The sequence below is a fragment of the Dermacentor andersoni genome, chromosome 3 (assembly GCF_023375885.2).
Source record: "Dermacentor andersoni chromosome 3, qqDerAnde1_hic_scaffold, whole genome shotgun sequence".
Taxonomy (NCBI): domain Eukaryota; kingdom Metazoa; phylum Arthropoda; class Arachnida; order Ixodida; family Ixodidae; genus Dermacentor; species Dermacentor andersoni.
This window is the reverse complement of record NC_092816.1, coordinates 27,176,183-27,195,667: the sequence shown is the minus strand read 5'-3', so window position 1 is coordinate 27,195,667 and position 19,485 is coordinate 27,176,183. Positions and strand designations below refer to the sequence as shown.

The window sequence follows — 19,485 nt, the reverse complement described above, 5'->3', positions numbered from 1 at the left end:
AAAAAAAGGTTTGGCGGGGGAGGAGGGGAGGTTGGCTCAGGGGAAGCTGTGGAAACGCGGTTACCGACCAAGCGGGCTGGTTGCGCCAACTGGACATAACCAAACGCCGCCACCACCAACGCAATGACCTCTGCCCTTCTACTTTCTTTTTTTTTCTTCATTTCTACTTCGTCTGCCTATCGGAGGTCAGCTTCCCGGATGCGGGAGAGAAAGAGGAAAAAATATTGTACGGGAGCAAAAGGCCGGGAGAGCGTTCAGAAGGGTGATATTACAGAAAGCGGTGGCGGACCGGTTCCTTCCGAGTTGTTTGCGACTCTCAGACGAACTGACCTGTGTGTTGTTGGTGGAAGAAATAAAATAAGAGAAAAGGACGTTAAGAAAAATAAAAAAAGAAAGCCCTGCAATTTTTTCCCGTCTGGCCGTCTTCTCCGGGTTCAAGCGAGCGCCACGCAAAAGCGGCAAAGGGGGAAAGAAGGATTGGGGAACTCCTCACCTCTTGACCTACAACTTGCCCGTGGGGAACCCCGCCGGTGGCGGTCTGTTCCGGGCCACTCCTTTTCTGTCTCCCTTCTGTCCATTCTTTATCTTTTTTTCCTCCCCATTCTTGGCGTTATGCTTCTCTCTTCCTGGAGGTCCGGACGGTTCCGTTTGAGGAAGAGACGCGCCACGGAAAGTACAAAACGTAGGAAGGAAAAACGGCCCCCGGAAAAGCAATCACCAGTAGAACGGGGAAAACTGCAGTGTCCGGCAGGCTGCGGTGAGAGGTAGGCGGAAAAGGACCGGTAGGAACGGTCAGGCGACGACGAAGATTTTAAAGCAACCAGAATGAATAAAAGATAACTGGGAGTTCGGCGGGTGGCCCGCGGACCCGGTCGTCAGCGCACACTCAATCTGTTGTCCAACTTTGCGTCCAAGCCGCCTTGTTTGCTGCTGGTTCGTTGAAAAACAGGGAGGGGGGGAGGGGGGTCGCAACGGAGAACGCGCGCAGTCTTATCCCAAAGCTAGCACGCAGGATCTGTTTGGTCCGGTGGGCCCGCAGCGCGGGCATCCGGGGTCCGCCCCCTTTTCGGGCCTTATTTAAACTTTTTTTTTTTAAACCATAGACAGGGCGGCACGCATTCTGGTTTCTTCCTGCTGGTTTTCTGGGTACCATCTCCACCTGACCTCCAGGAGGGTAAGAGAGAGAGAAAAACCTTTCGGTGCATCTGCTGTGCGAATTTTGACCGTTTCGCGTTACGTCGGACCACGTGTTGCCCGGTGAGCAGCAAACTTTTTTTCCCAGCCTTTGTGTACTTTTCTTTCGTTTTCAGCCCATTGCTGGTGTTATGCAGCCGGTGGTCGGAAAAGCAGGCGACCTCGCAACCACATCTCATGTGCCTCCTTCCCACCTCTGCCGACCTATACCTTATACGCATGTTTTTCTGGACTGCTAGACGGGCGGTGCGTTTAGCTTGACGGTGACTCGTTCGAGAAATCTTGTAGGAAGAGACAAAAAGGAGGACTAAACAGGAACGAAATTGAAAAAAAAGGGAGGCACCCGGGCCGCTGCACCGGCCTTTTCATTACCGCGCGGGGATGTACGACTCCCGAAACGGAAGCACTGCTGTCCCGCTTTGCGCGCTAACTACTATTTCGACAAACAAGAGTTTTTGTCGGGTACGATTGGCGCCTTCGTTGTTGTTGCGTGGCGGGGTGTTCCTCGATCTCTCGTCGCGGAACTTGGAGGAAGCAACAAAAACGGAAGAACGCGCTCGACTTGGAGGAAGTAAAACGTTGCTCGAGCCGTCGTCGGTCGTTGGCGGCGCGTGCTCTGGCAGAAGCTGCGGGAGAGCACCGTGCGCGAAAAAAGTCGGGCGGCGGCAGCATGTTTTGGTCTGCTGCAGCTACTTGTGCAGCCGTGGGTGCGAAGCGAAGAAGAGGGGCCACTAGGTGCAGCCATAAGGGTCACTAGGTCAAAAACAAGCCGTCGTGCCACTGTATTGCTCGCGCGTCCGATCTTTATTTTTTTCCCCGTCTGCTTCGTCTTCTACTTTTTCGTCTGCTTCCTCGCCGTTGCTTTCAACTCCTCCCTTTGACTCTGTTCGCTCGTGGCCGTTTGTGGCTCTTGCGTGCTACGGCGTTGTACTAGACATCAGCGTGCGTACCGGACATTGCTGCCTGTGTGTGTGTTTGTGCGCGTGTCTGCGTGTTTCTTGGCCGGCGGCGGTAGCGGCGCGCATCCTTCTTTGGAACTACCGCCGCGCGAACGCGTCTTCCTCCTTGAAGGTCGTCGCCGCCGCCGTGAATGTAGGTCTTGTTTTGGGCGGTCGGTGCTTCCTTATCGGTTCTCGAGTAGTACACACGAGCGCCCTTTCGACGCAACAAGGTGATCGCACCGGTTCTGTTCTTGTGTTTTTGTCTCCGTGCAACAAGTTGTTTCTGTACACGCGTGTAATCCCTCCGGCGGAGCTTCGCCCTCGCCCTCTTGTCCTTCTTCGTTACCTAAGCAGCGTGCGACACAAAACAACGGTGTTGTTGCTCGATGTGCCACAATAAGTTCTTGATTCTTGAAGCATCGGATTACATGTATGCTTCTCGCGCATGTTGACACTGCGGTTCTTTGCTTCCACCTTCGGCTTCGCACCGGTTTTTGTGTGGCACTTCTGACGGCAAGATTCGGGAGCGTGGCTATGCATCGGTTCGCGCCTCAACGATGCGTTCCTTTTGGTCTGGGCGCATCTTGTTGCCTTACTTATTACGGAATTTCAGGAAGGATTGGCGCAAAAGTTTTTTGCGGATACCACTGACCCTACGTATCGATGACAACCCACGAAGAATTCATGTTCCGTGCATATGTACGCACGTTCCGACTGATGCTATTTTATGGGTGTGCTAACTCACTTCTGTTCGCCACTTCTAAGCCTGTACCGGCGCTGTTCCTTTGGTACGCTGAGGTGGCTTCACCGAACGAGAGCTGGCGGTGTCTGCTGTTACGAGAACAGCGTATGGGACGTTCGAGCTAAATTTTCTTCTGTGTGCGTGGTATATTCTTTTCTTCAGAATACATCTTTCACAGCTTCTTGCGACGTTCGTTAGAAGACAGCGTGAATCACATTACGCCTTTTGCAGTAGCGCCATTAAATTGGTCACGATGTTCGATGCGGTCATTAAACTTCAGCTGGTTAGCGTAGCTTCATCGCTGCATGTTTGAACTTGATGACTTCATGCCGGCCGAGAGCTGCCCTGACTAAGCGTCTGATGGGCTTGATGAAAGGAAAATTTGTTTGCAAATTGGATGGTTGTCATTTGAAGGCCTCCCCCAGAGCCGATGTGATTGTCTGCGTTATTTTTTGTCATTCTACAGGTACATTAACTATATCGCGTGTTTGTGTAACTCTCTGTACGCAGTCCAAGCCTCTATCGTAAGCCGTATTCACGTGTCGTCGACGCCTGTTGCTCAAAACGGTGTAGAGGTCGCACACATATCTTGGACTTCGCATATGGACGGTCCAAGGAGAGGTCGGACGCGCAGGAACACAACTGGAACCTTACTTATGTCGCGCTGTAGGAGAACAAACAACGCACGCACCGCTCTGCGGGCAGCCTGCGCGCTCAGTAAACCTCATCGTAGTGTTCTTCACTTGCAAATGCATGTCGATGCAGTTTGCGCAAAATCTTATTTCGCTTGCCTGCCTCGGCGACTTGAGTTGCTGTCGCGTTAGGCTAGCGAGCATCGAGTTGCGGTTTCGACTCCCGCCCTCAGTGGCCACGTTATGACGTGGTTCGAATGCTAAAGCGCCCGTGCATTCAAGTTCAGGCACACGTTTGAGAAGTCAGCGTTGTCAAGGCTAAACCGCGAGCCGTCCAGCTTCCTCACAGCTCACCGTACATATTTAGAACGTAAAAGCCGGTAGTTGGCGCTTCGAAACTTTTATGCGACGGTAGTCAACGACCTCCCGAAGAAAACGGAGCCGACGAGCTCTCAGCACGTGAACTACCCGAGGCGCCGGCGCCTTTCGGTGCAAAGCGATCGCGGGAGGCGTATGACGTATCCTCGAGAGTGCGAGTTGGGCGATGGGGGCCGGCTTCTCGGGAAGTCAGGAGACACGCCGTGTGACGAGAGTGCACGTTCCTTTCTTAGCGTTTTGCCCGTCAGCACTTTCATTATTCCACAAGAAGCCCCACTACAGAAGCGTTCTCCGGTGGACTTGTTGTTCGTCGCTTACAAGGCAACAGCGTAGGAATACGACAAAGACAGAGACGTATACACAGCGCTGTTAGAAACGAGTTTGTATTATACCGTGCTGCGCACAGCCCCCGGGCACGCTTGCGTGTAGCTGCGCACTGGTCCAGCGGCGTGCTTTTTTGTCAAATTTTGGCATTCGCTTCAAAGGCCTTCGTGGCTGAACACGCGGTCACCGCCATTGTAAACCACCTGCTCAACTGATCATTGACCCCTCCCTCTCGCCACTCCCTCTAGCTTCCCAAGCACGGCGCGCGCGCTCCTAGTGGGCGCTGTATACAACTGCAGGCATGTGACCTTTCCGCTAGTTAGAGAAATGAGGGGGCCCACACATTTTTTCTTTCTGGCTTGTCGTTTCGCTTTTACTGCTGCCGTACTGTGCTTACCGCGAAGCTGTGGAGGCCAACTAGACGGTCCTATTCGTCACCTAATGCGAAGAGGCGCCAGTGGGCACCTGGGAAGTCTCGCAGCCCTGCGTGCCAGGCGGGTGCGCGGATCGCGCACGAGGTGATGGCCCGCGAACTTTTTTCACCGAAGCTGTACGCTTTCGAGCTGAGCCACACGAGCCGGAACTAAAGGGAAGCGTAGAATCGGTCGCTGCAGTTCGTTGAACTCTTGCACAATCGCCGCATCCCATTCCTTTGCTGCACGAAGGCCTTCGCATTCCTTGCTGCGAAGGTGTGAGCTCCTACAGGTTATGCACTAACTTTTTTCTCACTATCTCTCTCTCGGCTTTCCCAGCACCGCAGGAAGTCCAAGATGTTAGCTTCGCTCCGATATTTTTCATAAATCCGTGCCGCGGGGGGCAGAGCAGTGCACCACCTTGGCAAGGGATTCTAGGTACGTGCGTGAACAATGGGCTGAACATGACGCGGAAAGCGCGTAAGTCTATAATTTCTAAACGCGGATCTCGAGCACGAACCTCTTGGAAGAACCGCCCAGCCAAACAACGCGCAGAGAGCGCACATGCTGTTTCAAAGAAAAAGCCGCGGGTAAAAGCCACACGTTCGTAGTAAAAGAAGAAAAAAAGAAAACGTATCTGCTCTTAAATAACGCTTTTCTTCGGGTGCAACGGGTTCCCTGAGCGGTGTATATGCACTGCGTGCCGAGGTCATTCTCACCCTTTTCCGTTCATTCCTTAAATATTAATTTTTTTTTTCGGCTCATTTCTCTTACGGCCGGTTGGAAACCATTTTCGGGGATTCCTTTGTGTATCTTCTACTCTACACCGCCCGGTGCGCGTGCGAGGTGGTATACGAGTTTCTGCGCGCGGCGTGTTTAATAAACCACCGCCTGTCATCCTCCGTCGTATACATACGTTACGGGCTTTCCCAAGAGACAACCGTGCACTGAAGTCGCGTCGAGCGAGAGAGCGAACGTGTAAGAAATAGAGCTCAGTCGAGGAAAGAAAAAGAAAGAAGAGCCAGGGCATTGCGCGCGGCATACGTGCCGGGAAACAAAGGGGTTCGAATGGTGGCGCGGAGTAGTGCATCGTAAACTTTGCTCTTACTGGAACGTGGCTTACGCATTTCTCGGTGCCCGGCGTTTCTTCTAGCACATGCACGTTCTGTATGCGTTTTCGCCTTAAAAGAAAAATGATAACCGTAAAAATTCCCGAAGTAAATGGATCTGCTCTTAAAGGTGGCGGGTGCCTGTTCTCGGACTAGCTTGACAGCGTGCGGCGTTATTTACGAGACTACGAGCGTCCATGGGGCCGTTGCTCTCTTCCTCGCGCCTCTTTTTTCCTTTCCCAAGCTGCGTATCTTTTGTTGTTCTTGTACTGGTTGCAGTTGTCTCAGTATACTGCGTCATCTTTCTCACAGTTACGCGATGTTCCTGGAAACATTCTTTCTCTCCAGAGCGCAGTGGATCCGAATCTTGACCTACGCAGCAATCAGCCCTTCCCCCGCTTCCCTGGACGTATGTGCGTGTGTGTGTGTGTACGTGCAATATTTCTTCCTTCATTTCTTTATTTTTTTTAACGGCAGCTCTGACCTCATGACCTGCAAGCGCTAGCTTAGAGAGTATGCGTATACCGCGAAGGCAACGAACTTGGGATTTCAGGCGAACTGCGGCCGTAAGTAAGCTACACACGAGCCCTTGCGAGTGAAAATCTCCGAATAACGCCGAACAGCCTTCGGGCACTTAGTGTAGTAATTTTCATCAGGCCAATTTCCTTTGGTGTGTTGATAGACTGCCAAACGCATTGCTTGCGGGAGATCTACATAGATATTAGTCAAGCGAGCAGGCTGTGCATAGGCATTCTGTAGACGTATACCCTCTGTAAAACGTAATAATGAAACGTCTATAAAACGTTGCAGTAAAACTGCGCCGTGCGTAGGCATTCTGCAGACGTATTAATAAACCCTCTATAAAGCGTAATGATGAAGCGTCTATAAAACGTTATAGTAAAACTACGCAGTGAATAGGCATTCTGTAGACGTATTAATAAACCCTCTATAAAGCGTAATAATGAAACGTCTATAAAACTTTACAGTAAAGCTACGTATTTCTTAAGCACAACTAAATTCCCGTGAAGGGTGGCACAGAGGACTGAGCGGTACAGTGGCCTATCAGGGCGTGGGGTCTTTGCTCGCACGTGATACGTTGCCTCCAGCGAGATTTATGGCGTTTCTCAGTTGATCCGGTACAACCGAACTGTTGCTAACGCCATCGCCTCACCTCCTCCCCCGTTCGATCCTTACGGCTTTCGGTGGCACACGAATCGCCGGAGAGGAGGTGCACAGAGGACCGCTCGCCGGCGTCTCTCGTATATCGTCTGCTTTTTGTGATGCATGGACGGAGAGAGGTGAAAGTCGGTGGCCGGTTCGTCCTGCAGCATCTAATACAACGCCACGAGGAAGACGGCGAAAGGATCTATATCCTCGCTGGAGGGGGGGGGGGGGTAGGGGGCGTGCGCGCTATCCAAGAACGTGCGAACAAACACTCCCGCCGCGTAGGCGAACGACACAGCATCTGTTCGTGGACGAGTTTGTGCGCGGACAAACGAAACGACGCTGTCTTTGCGAAGCTGGGAGAGAGAGAGAGAGAGAAAGAATGGCCGTTGAACGCATAATTCACGCCGCGCGTAGCACCTCTTCAGCGAGACGCCGAGTTCTCCAGCGGGGGGACGAACGAGTGGTGTAGTACAGGCAACACCGGATGAAACCTGTTTTCCCTTGTGGTATTACCAGACGCGCGTTAGCACCTTCTTAGCTTCTCTCGGCTTCGTTGTCGCCTTCGTTTAATTAGCTGCTCCGCCTCGCGTCAGCCACCGTAAATAAGGCGGCGCTTCTGTATTTTTAGCTTTCGACGCTGTGTATAGAAGCACGTTCCCCCATGGAGAGCGAAAGAGGTGTTCGCCCTGCTCGGTGCCGGCCACCAGCGACCGTTTTCAATCTGGTGAGTGGCATATGCGTATACTATAAGTAGAGGCCACTGAACAAGGCGGGGTTGTTGCCTTCTTGCAACCCCCTGTCGCATTCGGCGGAGATGGCTCATTTGCAGCGGCACCGTCAGGAAGATCTGAACGCACCGGGAACACGAAGTCGACCGGCGTTGACTTTGGGAGGAGCGTGTTTTCGAGAGATGGGCGTTTGTGTGTGGTGCAGTTGCTCCTCTCTTGCAAGCCGACGCGCGGCTGTGTCTCGTCGATAAGCCTCGGCCGTTTCCCGACTCCGTGATTCCTTCCTCCGGGGTTCGGGCTGTCAACTCTCCCATACAAAAGGTCCGGAAGCCAGGAAGGGAGGGGGGAGTGTTGTGGCCTGAGGAGTGTAGTTGTTTAGGAAAGTACGCGCGGTTTCGAGTACGCATTTCCTTTATTTCGTCTGTGGCCCTCTTCTGTCTTGCGTCAAGGCAACATTTGGTGACGGAAATAGCGCATTACTCGGTGATTCTTCCTTAGAACGCAAGAGTGGACTTTGTCGCGCTTCGAACTCGGAAGCTCACCTTGAGTTCCGCTGTGTTAACGCTTTTCGCAGGCATTGCTCTTATGTCACACTAAAAAAAAGTTTACGCCCTTTGGGGTGTATATCTGCCACACAAAAAGAATCATCTGCCTTGCTTGCGTTTCCTATCTTGAAAACGCCGCGCCCGCTATTTTCCTGTCGGCAATGCTATGCCATGCTGATAACGCGCATGTCGTTCGTTACTGGGAAGTACCGGGCTCGCAGCGTTAAAGAAAGGAAATGCGGACAAGATAGATGACGTTTATTGTTGTGTGGCAAGATATAACTCAAAGGGTGTAAACTTTTCTTATACTGCATCTCTCGACAGGCTTTTTCGGCGACGGAGGAAACTTTTCTCTCTGAAATTTTGCCTACAAGCGCGGAATGAATAGATATATCGGCAAAGTCGAGAATTTTTCGCGTTTGCATGCGCCACGTTGTTCAAAGGGCTTGCTTGCATACATACGTCCGAACTCTCAATGGTGCTAATCTTCACCAGGCCATAAATCCGAGACCGATGTCTATTGCAACAGGGTCGATTTCGAAAACTTCACTTAACATCCGGGACGTTCTCACGATACGAAGGATTCTTTCAGGATACCAGGTACTCTCTTGGGATACGAGGTACTCTTTTGGGATACCGGGTACTTTTTGAGAATACCGGGAATTTCCACTATGTCCGGGGACTATCTTGCGATATCCAGGACTCTCACTGTTCGGGACTCTTTCACGATGTATGTTCGGGACTCTTCCACTAGCTCAGTATTCTTTCACGATGTTCAGGACTTCATCGGGATGTCCGGGACTTTTTACACATCTTGAGAGCGTTTCACAGGATTTATCAAGGACTTCTTTCTGAAAATCCGGAGCAACGAAGTCCTGGACGTCTCCCAGAAACTGTCCGTGGCACGTTATCCTTCCATACGCGCCACCCCGCGCCCCGGTCCACTGGCGCCTATACTCTGAACTGTCGATTTCAAGTGGCGGCTAGTTGAATCTCATTCTTGGCATGCGTTCCGGCGCGTGCTCGGGTCGGCGCGCATCTCACTTCCGCGAGTCAAGAAGAGGTCGCTCGCTGTCGTTGCGTCATGCGGAGCCGGCATTCGATTCTCGGCCCCCGCTTCGTTCCCTCCGGAAACACACGACCGCGCGAGTGGCCGTCGGGCATTCTGCGCGCACAAACCAGCGCTAAGTGCGAGCTTGTTTGGGGACGCGGCGAGATGGTTCGCGAGAAAGCTTAGATGAGAGACATGCGAGGGTGTGATGGGATTGGGACGGGGGGGGGGGGGGGGGGGCGTGCGTAAGCGTGTTTGTGCGCCAAGCCTGCCGGGGAAGACTGGGAGGACTCCTCGATACGCAAGTCCTCGCTAAGCAAACGCAAAGTCGGGCGACGCCAGCGAGTCTGGGAGAGCCATGCGTGCCGCCGTCACACGAGGCCTTACTTTGAGCCGGCCCTCTTAGTCAAGTGATGGTGCGAGGGACTTTGCTCGTGATGTGTGGATGGAAGAAGAAAGCGCGATCGAGTCGGTTGACGCGGCTTACGGCGTCCGCACTTCCAAGGCACGCGCCTCGTGCGGCGGGAAGAAAACAACAAAATGCCGCGCACTCGTAGCGAGGCGCGACCACTTATCCGAGATTTTTTGGCACGCGCTTCTCCCCCTCAAACCCGGCGCGCCGTTCAGCCCATAAAGTGCGGGCGGCGAGGTCGTCGCGTGCTGCTCCTATCCGGCCTATAGAGCGCGCGCTGTGCGTCGCTCCGTACACAGCAGTCTCGTTTCCTGATCGGGCTCGCGGTTCTCGGATTGCTGTGGCGCATCGCGCGCGGCTGGCCCGTGGTGCCGGCACTTTGCTCTGCTTCGGATGCATCATGCATATTCTGTTTCATTTCGGTCTTGCTTTACTTTACTTTTTTTTTCTTTTTTTTTTGCACCAGCCTCTGCAGCTACTCTGCATCTCCGGTTGCCGCCGCTGTGGTGACTCGTCGGCGAGGCTGTCGACCTCGCTGAAACTCGGCCCTCGATCCTCTCTCTTTGGCTCTTTACTTTTTTCTCTCTCTCGTCTCGGTGTCGTCTTTTTTCAGCCTGGCGCGCTGGGCGCCCATTTTTGGCCGCTCACAACGCTATGCAAAGTCGCGGGTCGCTGACGGCGACGTCTCGAAGACGATCGAAGGCGGTGCTTTCTGGGGGACGGTTTCGTAAGCAGAATGCGGATATCGTTTGGTTCGTGTTTGCTTGCTGGCAATGAGACTCTTGAATGGAGCGTGATTATGCAGATTCGACTGATACCCTTCAATTCTCGCCTCTCCGTGGCAGTTAGTGGCAGTTAGGTTTCAGAGATTGCCCACAATGTGCGATCGCCTCTCGTATCTTCCTTAACCGGTTTGATTGGCGGTTGTCCAAGCTAGATTCAGGACAGCATTCGCTTGAACTGCCGTGCTCCTGTAGGCTCGGGGCTGTAAGCGTAGATGAATAATCACGCCCCTTCTTGATTGATTGATTTATTGATTTAGCGCTTGAAATCTAAATGCGTACACACGGGCTATGCGAGATACCGTAGCAGCGAGCTGTGCTATTGTGGTATTCTTTGCCATGCACCGATATCGCCGGCGCACGAGTTTCCTGGCATTCCGCCCCTGCGAAATGCGGCAGGGAATCGAACCTACTACCTGGCGTTCAACGCCGTAGCCTCAGCGCCTCCGCGGCGGGGCATTCTTCCTGCTTCGGTCAGGTGGTGCCAGGTCTGGAACAGCAAGACGCATGCACGGGAACGCGCGGGTCATCCTCGAAACCGGCCGGCGTCTTGTGGACACTCGCTGATTGGGAGGGGTCGCTCGGACGCTTTGAGTTGCGGAAACTGCTCACCGCCTTGAGATTTTTATTTCTTTAACAGCGCGGCGATAACGCGTGGCCCATATCTCCGTCTTTATTGGCCGCCAAGACAAGATATTTCGGGGATGGGGGGGGGGGGGGGGAGGGGGGACGAACGGGCAGGGAGACTGTTGGTCGGTGCATTCACACGCACACCGACCGCCGCTCCTCTTGCCTTTGCGGCAGCTCTTTCAAATGGTGGGCAGATAACTTACGCAACTGAAGCACTTTCCGTTTAACCGAGTTGTTTTCTCTCTTGAACGCCGCCGCAAAGACTCTCGGTGGCTATATACTGTACATAGCGTCTTGCTTTTGAGCACGAGGTCGGGGGTTCGAATCCCGGCCGCATTTCCATGGGAGTGGAACGCAATAACGCTCACGTGCCGAGATTTGGTTGACCCCGGGTGGCCAAATGAATCCGGCAAAAAAAAAAAAACACACAAAAAAACACAGTATGCAAATAAAAAAAATTTATTTTTATATTATTTGAGGAATATATACCTGAAAGCATTGCACTCCAGAAACGATTTATTTATTTATTTATTTATTTATTTATTTATTTATTGGACATGTTTAACCTTTGTCGGCGGTTTTCCCGCAGCATTTGGTTGCCGAATCAACAGACTTGGCTACTCCGTTATTCAGCAAATGAAGCTCTCCGAGGTTTTATTAACCATATTTCTGTGACGCTTTGATTACTACCTCCCCCCCCCCCCCCTCGCTGCTGACTGCCTCGTAAGCGTGCAGTGCGATTAATCGGACCTGTTGCTCTTTATAGCATGCAGGCCCCGCGGGTGAATGGCACGAGCGGATTTTTTTCAGCGCCCAGCGTTGCGATTGAGAAAGTGCCGCGCCGGCCTCTATTTTTCTATATCTGTCGCACGCCCGCCTGACTGGGCGTCGAAGAGCCCGGAAACAATGCAATCTGAAGCGGGGCGAAACGTAAAGCGTGTGCCGATCGCTTCCTGCATGCGGGCGACGGTGTACAATAACCCGCGGCTGCTGGCCGCGGTGGCCGCACGGTGCGGTCGTTCACCCCTATGCTTTTTTTTTTTTTCTCTCTCTGTCTACGCGGGCAGGCGTCAGGCGCGAGCAGTGTGGTAGCCTGTGGCCACGTAATGAGTGAGCGATGCACCTGTCGTCGAGGGGGGCGGGGAGGGGGCTGAAGTGGATTGCGATCCAGCTTAGTTTTTTTTGCCGTGTCATTATATAAATTCGTTGTCTGGCTCGTCGTCTGCAGCTGCAGGTTCGAAACGAAGGCACGCGATGGCTCGTGATTTTACCGCGAGAGGAAAACGATGAGGCTTGCCTGTTACCCTTCGTTGACAACGCGGCTTTGGGGCTAGCGCGCAGCCAAAAAAATTAGGGTTTCTGACAATCGGAGACCAGAGCTTCGTCAATGTGCTTGTGAATATCTTTTTTTTTTTCGTGATCCCTTTGGATTTATGGAAAACAAACAATATGAAGCGGGTGCAGATAGGTGTTACGATGTACGAAATCCGGAGCACCACAAACGCGAACGGATGATGATGATGATGAGGCCATCTGCTTTGGAACGGGGAGTGGCACATGCTCCCAAGCTCGCTCTTCGGCAGTGTTCAAACCCCTAAATATCAGCAGCTGCGCTTGTGCCGACAGCTTGCGCCGATTTGTTCACCAGAATGATTTTCTTTTCTTTAAACGGCTGTTCTTTCTCGTCGAAGGAACATAGGACGATAAAAAAAAGCATCGTGCTGCCGTGGTTTTCAGACACACATTCATACCAACCAGGCCGTTTTCCTGGCTTCGCCGAGGTCCATTGTGTTCTAGATCTTGCGTTTCAGTTACGAGACGCGATGACGTCTCGCGTGTATAATATTATTTGTACGGTGATGAGTGTAGACGGTAGTTCCTTGCATGACTGTCGCTATACTGGGTTGCTTCGTGTGAGTGACAGGGAACTGCTGGACATATCGTCGCCATATCTAGGGGTATTTATTCCGCGGTTCCAGCGATAGATAATTCGTTCCAGCTTAATCGTCTAGTTCGTCTTCCAGCGTACCCTAAAACACTGTCATCAGCTCTGCGCAATGCGTTAGTCTGTAACAGACGCAGAACGATACGAAGAAATGACAGGTCAAGAGCGACCTGTCACTTTTTTTTCTTTTTTTTTTATTTGCTATTCAACGTATTTCGTTATCGGGTCGTATTTCGGTGCACGCAACTGCGCTTGCGCACTGCGGCACCTTGATTCGTTTAAAATTAGTTGTCCGCTCCGAACAAGCTAGCTGCGAGAACGCTCTTTTCTATCCTGCCGTTTCGTCACGTCGATTGGCGTCAGTTGCTTCAGAACAAGTACGAGCCAAGTATACGTTCGCAAGAAGCAGTGATTCGGTAATGTGGCCCTTAAAACGGCCGCAAAGTTATCTCGAGCTATCCGTCGTTGTAAATGAAAAATATCTGAGGCACAACCCTTTTGAAACGCGTGCGCAAAATCGATTTAGAAATCGGGCACAGCACCCGGAAATATTGGCCTTATAATGCGTCGAGCTCCCTCTGACGTCACGAAGCGGCGCTTTCCTCGGACAGCTCGCACTTTTTGTTCGTCGCCGAAAGTTGCGGCAATCGCTGAATAATTTACCGCACGCGTCTTTATAGGAGGCAGAAAGCCGGAGAAGTCGCGCTTGGCGTTTTTTTTTTTCCTCTCTCTCTCGGCTCTTGCTTATCGGAGGGTCTTACGCAACCCGACTCCGCGCAGGCTTTGATCGCATTCAGTTGCGTGCACGGGGCCGCCTCGTTTCCGGCGACCGGTGTGTATATATGCTGTTCGGTATCGCGTGCTGGTCGGTCAGCCGTGCGCGGCACTCAGGATGCGAGTAACGACGCTGGCGATGGATGGTTGCGTGCAGCACGCAACGATTGCTAACCCGCAGAAACTAGACAAAAAGAAAAGTATCGAAATCGTGTCTTACTTGTGCTTCTGGCGCAGTTTAGCTTGAAAAGCAGTCATATATGAGGACCGAGGAAAAGAAATGTAAAAGGCCATGCAGATCATTCGTGTCGTTTTAACCTCCCCCTGTGTGACGCGTACGCCCGGAGAACAGAGCGAATGCGGTTAAGTTGCGACTCCTTCAGTGATAAACAACGGCTAGCTTTCTTCAAGGGAGCAACGTTGGCTCTTGTTACTTATGAATGGAGAGATAAGAAAGCTTGTCATATAAATATATTTTTTAAAATTATCTTTGTGGGAGTAACTGTATATGCCTCATGTTTATTTCGTCCCGCTTTCGAGAGTTCTTTGTGCACCCAGAACGACTATGCGTTTCACTCTGATTGGTCACAGCCAATGTAAAACGCACTCCATCGCGGAGCACGAAGACTCAAAATACGGGAGTTACAGTAAATTCGAGACAAGAATTTGCTCCGGCGTAGAATTGCGAGCAGCAATTGCCCTTAAGCGCACGCACAGCGGACATCAAAGCTCATCGGGAGGCGCGGGTTCTGGAAAACATCACACGCAGAATCTCCTGTGGGAGTTACATAAACTACGCCTAGCCATTTGCTACTGATCACCTGCTTATTCGTCGTCGCGTGCTGCCGTGATTCGTATAATTGCAAGAAACAGCGCGGAATAATCGTGAAACGAAGAAGCGCAGTTGCAACACCGAAATGTAAAACTGTTCACTGATGTTATATGATGGTGCGTGTGAATGATGCCTCCGGCTCGTGGAAGATGAGCACTGGCCGATGCCTGCTGTAGTACACGACGCAAGCGAGCAGCGTCACGTTTGGTAGACCTGGACCTGGTAGACCGTTTGGCAGACGTGGTCGATGACGGTGCCTCCTCTCGATGCAAACCATTATCAACCGTACTCCGGTGGCGGCTGCATATGGCACGGCCGCGCGGGCACTACCTTGAAACTAATCTGCGATGGGGACGGAGTGCGCCGAGGGCTGATAGCTTCGTGTGCGCCATGTCCTCGCCGCTTAGTTCGCGTTGAAGCGAGAGGCAGCACGAAGGTCAATTCGTTCGCTGCTCGGGCCGTATCGTGAAAGTGATTTATCGTCTTACGTGACGGACAGACGGGTTTCCTCGTTGGTTACGCGCAGAAATTTTATTTATTTATTTGCAATACCAGGAATATCCCTGCTGGAGGGGTTTTACATGAGGAGGGGGGGGGGAGCATACAAATTTAGCAGAAACACAGTACCATTGCAGTAAGCACTGAAATGAGTTAGGAGAGAAAGAGCCATCGTAGAAAAACCTAATGACCACAACACTTTGCGCATCCACAGGTTAAGAAATAGAAAAACGGGTAAAAACACGAAAGCTTATCAAATATGACAATCGAAAAGTGTTGAACGTAATGTGTACAACAATTGGCTGTAACAGTTTTCTAGGTATGGAGCACGGTGATTAAAAACAGGCAGACATCTCGATAAACATATTAAGATGTCGACAGAAACACGTTTAAAAGAACACTACAGATAATACGAGCAGATGACACGATCGGGCAAGTGTTTCAATGGCGGACCTAAAACTCGCAGGATCATGAATAATGACGTTGACTGGAAGATTATTACGATTGACCGCAGTTTCAGAAAAGGAGGATTGAAGTTGAGCAGTTGTCTGGCGGGTAAACTGCTTTATGGTGGCTGATACGGCTTGAAAGACTGGTTTGATAAGGGTGTTGCAGAGGGAGGGTATGATAGAGCTTATGATAAAGGCAAAGTCTGGATGTTTGGCGGCGCCTGTCTAGTTTGGGAAGATTAGCCTTTGATTTTAAGTGATTAAAGGATGACAGTGGAAAGAAGCTGCCAGTTCATTGTAGGTCATGTGCGAAGAAGTGCAAGCCGATATTTGACAAAACGAAGGCGTTAGGGCTAGCAAAGGACCGAAGGGCGCGTGAAATCTTGGAAGCTTCCTTGATAAGACATGGCCCAGTTAGGTGCATCAGCGAACCGTCAGTGTATCTTTTCAAGAAATAACTTGATTTTTTTGGTGTAGATAGGGGCTTGCCGAGGGAGTGTTCCATGGTCACGCGGTTATGATTCGGCTTGGGCATGCGCATAGTTCGAAGCGGCAGCATTGTGTGATTTCAATAAGCTAGTCTGCGTTCGTCCTGTGTCTTTATCTACCTCTGTGTCTCGTCCCTAGCGCAGTTTAAGTTCACAAAAGAAAAGTAAGGAAACACACCAATGCGCGGCTTTTACTTTGCATGACACTCCTGCAGCTTCGAGTGCCGTCCGAAGGTATACGCCGTTCCTCGTTGCTCCAGGGCGTTCCGTTTCCCTCTGCTTCGGAGTCCACGTCCCGTGACGTTTGCCTGTAAGGCGTTACGGCTCTCCTTTAGACGTCGAGTCCGAAGGTACACAAGATTAGCAGCAGTCGAGGCGGACACGTATCTCGTTCATTGACCCCTTGTGGCGCCCACGCGAGCACCTCTGTGACACTAAACGGTGCGCGGACCGGATCGAACGCGCACTCAGTCAAGTGTCGTTGCCCCGATGGAGTTGACCGAGGAAGCTGTAACTGTTATCGCGAAGAGAAAGTTCCAGCAGCTGAGTCCTTCGCCGCAAGTAGGTGTTTGTAAAGGTGTTTAGATCGTAGTTTTTCGGGTATACACAGAACATCATCGCTTGGCGAGTTGGGTTTAGACTGGCTCTGTAGGACAAGTTTTTAAGAAAGAGGTTAGCTTACCACACTGCTTAAATGTGATTACTATCTTGAATGATTATCAGCTGCGGCGATTGGCAGCCGGGCGTGTATTTACGCATGGAGAAGTGATTTGTTCCTTAACCGAAGATGAGCGGGAAGATAGGCTACATCAACGCCGGCTATCCCAAGGCTCGGCTAACAAAACAAGGCCGTACGGATTTCCCGTATTGTAACAGGTACGCACGTACTTTGACAAAGAAACGCAGAAAAAGTAAATCGAAACATATTAAGACGATAACTAAAGCTAACCAGAAGAAACGTCCCACATGCACCCGTGTTAATTAATCAAAGTCCATGCCCACTGTGCATTGAAAATACTATTACGCGCGCAAGCACGAATGAGACGTCGCACTAGCGTAACACTGCGGCGAACGCGCCGTCGATGGCGCTACAATGTAGCTGTCGGCGTTATACTTCGCGCGGAGCGTAGTCTCGTTTACTTCTGTAGCGATTGCGCATGCTCCGAATATTAGCTACTGGCAGCTTCGCCTGGAAGCCGAAGGGTTGTAAACTGAACTTATTGGTAAATATCTGTGTGAATGAAACCTCTGGGACAGCGCGAAAAGATCCCGACAAGAATGAGGAACACGACCGCAGAAGCCTTCTGAGTCTTAAGTTTTTCAGAAGGGTGACCAGGAGCTCACGATGGCGAAATGCTTGAATGCCTCTCTCCACTTGGTCAAAAAAAAAGTTGACGTCGCCGACTGTCCTTCACTCTGGCCAACCAACAGTGGACATTATTTTCCCGGAATCTTCGTTTCTTGTTGCCAAAATGTCCACATCCTTGGCGTACCGCATGCTTGCGCAGGCACGCTGTACGGTCGCAGCGATAAGCTTTAGGTTCACTTTAAGGTTTGGACAGTGGTGCAACCTTATCGCATTAATTATTTGCAGTACGCCCTCTGCGGCTATAATAAAAACGTTGAACCTAGTTTCTGGCGCCTGTCATAGCATCACTGTTGGCTTTGGTGTGGAAAAAAAATAATCAGAATCGAGTTGGTTCGCTAAAAGCCTTCGTTCCATGACTTCGATATTATTTACGAGAACTGCCGCCAAAACGTATTGAAAAAAAATGAATAAGCGAGAGAAACTATTTTCTCACGTGTTCAGAAGCAGTCCTGTATATGTATCAAAACAACGTTCTAGTGCACTTTATAGTTGTTTCTGCTTTGTTCTTATATTAAATACCGTATCAGCTGCCAGGCAAAGAGGTTCTAGGCTCGCCCTCTGCTGAAGCCTGATCTGACTTCCATTTTATCACGTTTCCGACTGCGTATTTCCAGCCTAAGGGGCCAAGGACTTTTCTTATCAATCGACTGCCGTCGAGATAACGAGTCGCTTGAATATCAAATGGCTGCAATAGAACACTAGCACATGGGTGCCTAACGTTCAGTTCGAATAGTGTCATGTTTTTTCGCTCACGGTCTGTATCTCGTCTTTCACTCCACGTCTTGCATAGCCGTACTCACGCGAACTCATCATCCAGGCTTAACTTCTCTCGAGTTTGCCATTGAAGCCTATGGGGGTGAAATGCGAAAACACCCGTGTACTTAGATTTAGGTGCACGTTAAAGAACCACAGGTGGTCGAAATTTCCGGAGTCCTCCACTACGGCGTGCCTCATAATCAGAAAGTGGTTTTGGCACGTAAAACCCCAAGTTCTTTTTTTTTTTTTTGCCATTGATGCCTGCTCTCGCAATCTAATTTGCTGCTTTATCTCGCATAATATTCCTCGGTTGATATTGTGGTTACCCGAGGAATGGCTCGGAAGTTTTGAGTTCTTCAGTCACCAGAGACCGAGTAAACCCTCGAGCAAGTTGCGTTCCCGCGCTACTGCTCCGTTGCAATGTGTGTGTGCGCACGCGCACGGAGCGGCTCGTACATTCTTCCAGCCGGTAGCTTCTAAAGGAATTTCGGGGTGGGCAGGGTCGCGGTGCGTGTACCACACAGGAACTGCCACACGCCACGTTTACGCGGCGGAATGGGGAGGGCAGATGGAGAGGGCGGACTATTTTGCGCGAGGAGGACGGAACAGTCCATCGGTAACACTGCATCACCGAGGGTGCGGGGAAGAGGGGAGTTACGCACCTCTGGCCCGGACCAAGAAACGCAAGGTGACGACTGTACCGAAGCAGCAAGAGCTCGGGCTGTTTCGGAGGAGGGCAGGCGTTCTCTCCTCCTCGTCCGTCATCTAGTGTACGTCCGGGTGTGAGAGAGGAGGATGGGAGAGGAGGACAACTGGGTAAAAGGAGGAGGAGGAGCGAAAGAGCATGGCGGAGGAGAATGGCTGCCGCCGGGCGCCACGGCGGAGATTGCCCGGTCATTGTGTCAGTAGTGCGCGCGCCGACGCGGATGCGAGCGGTGCTTGCGTGGAGCGGCGGCCAACGCCTCTTGGGGAGCGCTGCTGCGACGAAGACGACCGACCGATCGAGTCACGCGCTCGTTGCGCCCCTGTTGCCCGAGTGCGAGCGCGCGTGTGTGTGCGCGATCGCGTTTTCGCGCGCGCTGTTTTAGCGCCGCTAGTGTGAACGGTGGTGGTGCCTTTGAGGCGCGCTGACTTTAACGCGTGCACCATGGGGCCCGCGTCGGCCGAGGCGACTTCGGTGCAAGTGCCGGGATCTCCGCCGCGCGTGCTGCCAGGCTACGTGTCCTTGGTGCTCGGCAAGGGAGACGTCTCGCGGCTGGACATTGTGAGGCATGGATGCGGGTCAGTTGCTCCTTTTGTGCTGCGATTTCTTTCGCCAGTGGGCGG

General features: G+C 51.7%; 1 protein-coding gene across 3 annotated transcripts in view; it reads left to right on the top strand.

Moving 5' to 3' along the window:
- Positions 1–19,485, top strand: part of LOC126518541 (uncharacterized) — a 208,812-nt gene that overhangs the window by 126,492 nt on the left and 62,835 nt on the right. The window contains exon 1 of one of the 3 annotated variants that reach the window (XM_055065304.2): positions 16,809–19,440. The exons of the other annotated variants lie outside the window; for them this stretch is intronic. Within the exon in view, the coding sequence (XP_054921279.1) occupies positions 19,307–19,440 (134 nt within the window). The 5' untranslated portion in view covers positions 16,809–19,306. Of the gene's footprint in view, positions 1–16,808; positions 19,441–19,485 lie in introns of those variants that run through there. 3 annotated transcript variants of the gene reach the window in all.